The sequence below is a fragment of the Brachyhypopomus gauderio genome, chromosome 16 (genome assembly GCF_052324685.1).
Source record: "Brachyhypopomus gauderio isolate BG-103 chromosome 16, BGAUD_0.2, whole genome shotgun sequence".
In the NCBI taxonomy this organism is placed as follows: domain Eukaryota; kingdom Metazoa; phylum Chordata; class Actinopteri; order Gymnotiformes; family Hypopomidae; genus Brachyhypopomus; species Brachyhypopomus gauderio.
The window spans coordinates 22,226,075-22,233,754 of record NC_135226.1 but is presented as its reverse complement, the minus strand read 5'-3'; the positions used below and the strand labels follow the sequence as shown (position 1 = coordinate 22,233,754).

Here is a 7,680-nt window from a genome sequence, read left to right as displayed (position 1 = left end):
GGGTGGCACAGTGGTCACTTTCGTGCTGCTTACATGCTACTTACACGCCAAACAGGGACCGCACTCTTACAGGAAATTTAGCAGAAAGACGCGCCTCTTAATGACCTCTGATATGTTTTGTGATTGGCTAAATGCAGTTCGATTAGCTCTGAGTTTGTTTGCTCATCCTACGTATCCCGGATGAACCGCATTTCAACCTGAACCTGAATTTCAACCTGAACCTGAATTTCGACCCGAACCTGAATTACGACCCGAACCTGAATTTCAACCCGAACCTGAATTACGACCCGAACCTGAATTTTGACCCGAACCTGAATTGCGACCCGAACCTGAATTTCGACCTGAACCTGAATTTTAACTCGAATTTTTGCATACCTGCGAGGATTTTACAGACTGTTTTTTCAAGTAATAATGATTTCAGGTTCAGGTTCTGGTGACACTATAATAGCTCCATAAGATGCCCCTTTAAAAATATTCATTAGCAGCATTTATATCCAGAGCCGGAGTGGCTAATCGGGAGATTCGGGAGGATTCCCGATGGGCCGGCTCATGTCAGTCTCTAGTTTGGGCCGATTGGGAAGGAAAAATAATTTTGGGCCGGATTTGGGCATGAAACTCCCGGGCTGAAAAAGGAGCCCACTCCGGCCCTGTTTATATCTGTGTATATACTAACAGACTATACAGGACGGGAGATAGACCGTGGAAGGAAGATCATCACATAGTTCATTACATACATTAAATTACATAGTTCATTACATACAATAAATTACATAGTTCATTACATACATTAAATTACATAGTTCATTACACACATTAAATTACATAGTTCATTACATACATTAAATTACATAGTTCATTACACACATTAAATTACATAGTTCATTACACACATTAAATTACATAGTTCATTACATACATTAAATTACATAGTTCATTACACACATTAAATTACATAGTTCATTACATACATTAAATTACATAGTTCATTACACACATTAAATTACATAGTTCATTACATACATTAAATTACATAGTTCATTACACACATTAAATTACATAGTTCATTACATACATTAAATTACATAGTTCATTACACACATTAAATTACATAGTTCATTACATACATTAAATTACATAGTTCATTACACACATTAAATTACATACTTCCTGCTGATATAACACTTTGAACAAGGAGGAAAAAACTGCATCCCATACATTTGCGGGACTTTGCTATGCTCCTCCTGTCCGATAGACGGCGCTGTAGTCACCAACGTTCCGTTCAACGATTGACACAAGCGCAACGCGCGAAGCCGTGCGGAAGGATATCCAACGCCGGAACATCTACAGCAAATAGTTCTGTTTACGTGAAGAAACTGACTTTATTTAGTGAAACTGACTTAATTTAGTGAAACTGACTTTATTTAGTGATCTGTCTCTGGGTTTCTACTTTCCTGCAGCTAGTTAGCCAGGTAGCTAGCCATGTCTTAGCAAACCAAGGCAACACTGCCATCTAAGTAGCTAGCGCTCCAGTTAGCCAGGTGGCTAGCAGTGTTGAAGATGGAGGCGTCCGGGGCTGGTGAGGGGGGGTCCACACACCTCCCCATCTACCTGCACACCAAGACACTCGTTGATGCTGTGAAGGCGAACCAGTTTCTGGTTGTTACTGGCGAAACTGGCAGTGGCAAAACCACTCAACTGCCACAGTACTTGTGTCGGGCTGGTAAGATAACCAGTGATGATGAAGACCACAGTTCTGTTGGGTTCTGTTGGGTTCTGTTGTGCTTTAAGATTTAAATACTTTCGTATTTAGGTTTATGCAGCAGTGGGAAGATAGGTGTGACCCAGCCCAGAAGAGTGGCAGCCATCACTGTAGCCCAGAGGGTGTCTCAGGAGATGTGTGTCAGGTTAGGGCAGGAGGTCGGATACCAAGTGCGCTTTGACGACTGCACTACGAAGGTGAGGTGACCGGAGTCTTCTCTTACACGGGGCAGAGAGTCATATAATCTTCACTGACTTTTGTTTTACGGTCTGTTTTTTTTTTTTTTTTTATGGTTTGAATACTTGTAAATAGTGTACACTTGTCTGTTTGTGGGCCTTAGGAAACGTTGATAAAGTACATGACAGATGGTTGCATGCTGAGGGAAATCCTGGCCGACCCCGGATTAACACCATACAGCGTTGTGATTCTCGATGAAGTCCACGAGAGGAGCCTTAACACTGTATATATGTTCACTTCAATATTAACAAACAAAACATCAAGTTATCTTTCTTTTAAATGATGCCACGGGTAATTCTCCTAAGTGTATAATTGTTTTTGTGGTAATCAAATAATTGGTAGGACATCTTGCTCGGATTGCTGAAAAAGACACCGTCTCGAAGGTCCCATGGCCGCTCAGTTCCTCTGAAGGTGGTGGTGATGTCAGCTACCCTGGAAACGGACAAGCTTAGTGCGTTTTTGGGCCACTGTCCTGTGTTCACCATTCCTGGCAGAACCTTCCCAGTAAAAGAGTTGTTCTGCGGTCTGATTGGGCCGAAGGACAAAGAGAGCTCTGTGTATGTGAAAGAGGTGAGTGGTGAAATTGTCCACTGATTTGAGTGGTGAAATTGTCCACTGATTTGAGTGCTGGGTGTTTGTCAGTGTGTATGAGATTTACTGCTCTGATATGGGTTTCATTTAATTTTGCGTAATTGTTTTGTGCGTGTCTGTTCAGGTGGTGAGGGTGGCTCTAAATGTTCATACTAATGAGGTGTCGGGAGATATCCTTGTGTTTCTGACCGGTAACCAGACACACCTCCCGCATCATATTTAAACAGTGTTTTGATTAATTAATTTTTTATGTTCAGTCATATTTTGCAGTTTTACATCACTCTGTTTCTTACAGGCCAAGCAGAGATTGAGAAAGCATGTGATATGCTCTTTGAAAAGGCAGAGTCCATAGATTACCGCTATGATCTGCATGACCGGTCAGTGGAAGGCCTCCTAATTCTTCCTCTGTATGGATCAATGCCAACAGGTATCACAGACTTTCAGGCCAGATGTATTCAGTGCACAGTGGTTGTGCTTAACCCTGTACACAGACACACCAGCAATGAAAGTTTGCCGAACCATTTTGTGAACGACAGCTTGTTTTTCTGCCTGCAGATCAACAAAGGCAGATATTCCTGCCCCCCCCTGCAGGAATCAGGAAGTGTGTGGTGGCCACCAATATAGCAGCGACCTCCCTCACCATCAGTGGAGTCAGGTGAACCAGGGCGTACTCCTCCCAGTCCTGTTACAGAGACACACTCCCCAGTGGAGTCAGGTGAACCAGGGCGTACTCCTCCCAGTCCTATTACAGAGACACACTCCCCAGTGGAGTGTGTTTTTGTGTGTGTGTGCGCCTGAGGGTCCAGTGCAGTATTTTGAGGGTCACATCCTCTAGTGCTCTAATTATCATGGGAATCACTGAGAATCTGCTGCCGCATGCTGATATAAATATAAATTGTGTAATATGTAAAAAAAAAAAAAAACATTAAACAGACAACTGAGGAACTGAGCAAGAAGATTAAATGGGACCTTTCTGGTAGAGGAATGTCTGATAATGTCTTTCTTTACTTTAGATATATTGTTGATAGTGGATTTGTGAAACAGCTGAACCATAACTCAAGAGTTGGCTTGGACATCCTTGAAGTGGTACCCATATCAAAGTAAGTACTTTATTGAGCATAGGTGTGTGTGTGTGTGTGTGTGTGTGTGTGTGTGTGTGTGTGTGTGTGTGTGTGTTGGGAGGGGGTGTGTGTGTGTGGGTGTGTGTGTGTGGTGTGTGTGGTGTGTGTGTGTGTGTGTGTGTGTGTGTGTGTTGGGAGGGGGTGTGTGTGTGTGTGTGTGTGTGTGTGTGTGTGGTGTGTGTGTGTGTGTGTGTGTGTGTGTGTGTGTGTGTGTGTGGTGTGTGTGTGTGTGTGTGTGTGTGTGTGTGTGTGTGGTGTGTGTGTGTGTGTGTGTGTGTTGGGAGGGGGTGTGTGTGTGTGTGTGTGTGTGTGTGTGTGTGTGTGTGTGTGTGTGTGTGTGTGGTGTGTGTGTGGTGTGTGTGTGGTGTGTGTTGTGTGTGTGTGTGTGTGTGTGTGTGTGTGTGTGTGTGTGTGTGTGTGTGTGTGTGTGTGTGCGAGGTATAGATGGAGAGGGAGAATACAAACGAATATAGTTTACAAGGTAGCAGGACACCCACTTTATTAAGGATGTGTGATTAGTACCTGCTGCACACTTCTGCAAGCTCTGGCCCACCTCTGTGTTCGCATCGTCTCCCACTGTACACGTCTCCCGCTGAGCTGCTGTTGCTCTTTCTGAGTTGTGGTTGACCAGGGCGGGACCAGCAGGGCGGGACCAGCAGGGCGGGAGTGTGACGGTGACATGTTCACCGATGCCCCATTCTACACCTAACTGGAGTAGCAGACATATGAGCTCAGTAATGAGGAGGAGTGTCTATATGTTTTTGTAGTGTGTTCGCGTGCATGTGTGTATAATGTTAAGGTCATGGCTGTGTTTGGGGTCACCGTGTAGGAGCGAGGCCCAGCAAAGGGCGGGACGGGCGGGAAGAACCTCGCCAGGCAAGTGCTTCAGGATCTACAGCAAGGAGTTCTGGGAGAGCTGCATGCCTGAATACACCGTCCCGGAGATCCAGAGAACCAGTCTCACGTCAGTCATCCTCACTCTCAAATGCCTTGGAGTCCATGACGTGATCAGGTATCGCTTGATTAGATGTTTTTTTTTTAATGGTCTTGATGGTTTATGCTTGCAGAGACTTTTCTAATATTCTCACCTTGACTAATGTAGGTTTCCTTACCTGGATCACCCAGAGGAGAGGTTCATCCTGATGGCACTGAGGCAGCTCTACCAGTATGATGCAATTGACAGGTGAAGACCTGCTTCTTAAACCTTCTACAGGACGTGTGTCATGATTTGAGTCAATATAATGTAACTGCAGTGTATTATAGTAGAAGATGCACACGCAATCAGAAGTGAGGTGAAATACACAAGGTTTCCAGAGAAACAAAATGTACACACACACACACATCTAAGGTATATATTTATGTGGTGTGTTAACCTGGTGTGTCCCGTTCTGGGGGTGCGGTGACAGGAAGGGTGATGTGACCCAGCTGGGGAGGCTGATGGTGGAGCTGCCCCTCCCTCCTGGTCTCAGTCGTGCCCTGCTCAAGTCTGCAGCTCTGGGCTGTGAGGAGCTGCTGCTGCCGGTAGCAGCCATGCTGTCTGTGGAGAACATCTTCATCCGTCCAGGTAGCACACGCAGCAGTAGGAAGCAGCCATGCGCTGATCAAAACAGCCTTGTGAGGTAGTGGACCTTGTCTCCGCTGTTCAGGACGCCCGGAGAAACAGAAGCAGGCTGAGACGGTCCACAGAGAGCTGGCAGCGTGTGCAGGCAGCAGCAATGACTTCCTTGAGCTCAGCTGCATATTTGAAAAGTGCAAAGCAAGGTGGGTCATTATTTTGCTAACCATGGTGCCTTAGCAAACAGGGTCTTTTATATCAAACAGTATTTGTTATGTATTGATATTGTGTGCAGCGAAAATCCATCCATATGGTGTAAAAGCCACTGGATACACTGGCGGGCGGTGAAGTCGGCATTCAGCGTTGAGACTCAGCTCCGGGACATTCTCCACCGTCTCAAACAGGTGGGCCACACGGAACAAAACACACTGATCAGTGATGCAAAGGTTTAATATAAAAAATACCATGAAACACTTTTGTACCAGTCTGTTCAGGTTCCAAAATGTGTAAAATATATGAGCTATTGTAGGCTATATTAATTACAATCATTAAATCTGACAAGCCCAATTATTTTGGTAGCCTGTGCCAATAAGACACATCTACATCATCTGTAGGTTTCCTGGACCATTTCTGAATGCTCTTAAAAGAGTGAAAGCCTGGTGTGTAGTTTTGGTGGTGTACTTCTTGGAGAAGTACTGTAGTGCCCTTTGCACAAGTGAATGAACGTCTTTTAGTTTTAGAGTAAGAAACTCAATCGGCAGGTAAAATAAATTGTTTAAGGCCTGGTTGGCTTACCATGACTGAAATAATTAGGCAGGAGGTTGTATAGCATTTATCCTCAGGGTTTTGAGTCCTAATGTAAGATCATATAAAATCAACCCACATACGCATGGTAAAAGGAGAGTGATTGGACCTGACCCAGTCCTTATTTACAAATAAAAGGGTGGCAAAACACTTGGAAAAAATAGAAAAAGGTCGGAAATGGTTATTCAGTGATTTGAGACAGGTTGTAGTTCACACAGCCTGTTCTGTCCACCTTGGTTTGAATCATGTTTTAAGTGTCTGGTTACTATTTAGTGTCATTGATGTTAATTTAACAAATGGAGAGAAACACTTTATCGCTTCTCTTATTTTAAGTGTTTTCTCCCTTGCTTTTATCTCGTTCTCATCTTTAATTAGCAAAAAGATTTTCCACAGGAGACATTTCAAGGCAAAAGCAGTGAACTCTTAAGGCAGTGCCTGTGTCTGGGTTATTTCACTAATGTGGCAAGGAGGTCTATTGGAAAGGCGTTTTGCACTATGGATGGACATGGCTCCACAGTTCACATTCATCCCTCCTCTTCAGTAAGGAATTTTATACTTAGTCCTCAACCTACAATAATGGTCATAATAATAATAATAATAATAATAATAATAATAACAATCATCATTATAATAATGTATTATTATTGTAATAACAACATGGAAATTATTCTTGGCTAGCCAATTGTTTCAGTTCATGTGTTTGTGCCTTTTTCAGCTTTTTGGGCAAGAACTGCAGCTAGATTGGATAATTTTCCATGACATCATGGTAACAGGACGGGTTTATGTGAGAACTGTCTGCCCCATCCGATACGAGTGGGTGAAGGATCTACTCCCAAAGCTCCATGAGATCGACGTCTACGAGCTTAGCAGTGTTGCCCGAGAGGAAGTCACTGATGAGGAGGTAGCCCGCTGGGATAAGAAAATAGCCGCTAAAAGACAAACGGGTATTTTATTCACGATACAGAAACATGATCAGTGTATTGCCAGTGGGTTGTTAAAAAACACGTTATGGTTAATGTTTTATCTTTTTGAACAGTTAAGAGTGAAGATGCATCAAAGAAGCTTGAGAAGAGAAACAATGAAAGCTCAATCACAGAAGCGCGTGCCCGGTATTTACAGAGAAAACAGAATCGGATCCAATCAAAAGACTCCTGAAATACTACGTAGTGTTTTATACTGTATTAGGAACCATGTCTTATTAAAGGTGTTAATATTTGTAGTAATGTTCTTAAACTGTGATAATTTCTGACTTTTTCAACAAGTTGATAAATATTTATTTTATAATAAATGTGTTTTACATTTTTTAAATTCAGTTATTAGCTAATTGTAATTTGTATACATGATAAGATGTAAAAATGTCACAAGCTCAGAGCCGCACTAGGACACTAGTGCACAAATCCCGTAAAATCCACATTGACCATCCAAGTGACTAAGGTTGCACACCACCCCGCTGGTACCATTGGCATATAGATTTTGTCTATAATGTCAGCAAGCATTCCCCAACACCGCAAGATCCATTCAAACCTCCCCAGTGACCAAAGACACTGGCATAAAGTAAGTTCTGTAGTATTACCCATTTAACCTGAATGCATGCACTTTCTCACCTTTTTTTC

General features: G+C 43.1%; 1 protein-coding gene across 2 annotated transcripts; it reads left to right on the top strand.

The window, feature by feature from the left end:
* The first annotated feature begins 1,272 nt into the window (after positions 1-1,272).
* On the top strand, positions 1,273-7,379 carry dhx40 (DEAH (Asp-Glu-Ala-His) box polypeptide 40). 2 transcript variants are annotated; one of them, XM_076976894.1, is made up of 16 exons: positions 1,273-1,720; positions 1,811-1,956; positions 2,100-2,219; positions 2,339-2,566; positions 2,712-2,778; positions 2,883-3,014; positions 3,143-3,242; positions 3,601-3,687; positions 4,538-4,720; positions 4,811-4,891; positions 5,115-5,272; positions 5,355-5,469; positions 5,559-5,667; positions 6,443-6,607; positions 6,783-6,968; positions 7,104-7,379. In XM_076976894.1, the coding sequence occupies exons 1-16, from the start codon at positions 1,558-1,560 to the stop codon at positions 7,314-7,316; spliced, it is 2,253 nt and encodes a 750-aa protein (XP_076833009.1). In that variant the 5' UTR covers positions 1,273-1,557; the 3' UTR covers positions 7,317-7,379. The 2 variants fall into 2 exon arrangements, with proteins under 2 accessions (XP_076833009.1, XP_076833010.1); XM_076976895.1 differs by having other exon boundaries at positions 6,783-7,011.
* Positions 7,380-7,680: the final 301 nt, after the last annotated feature.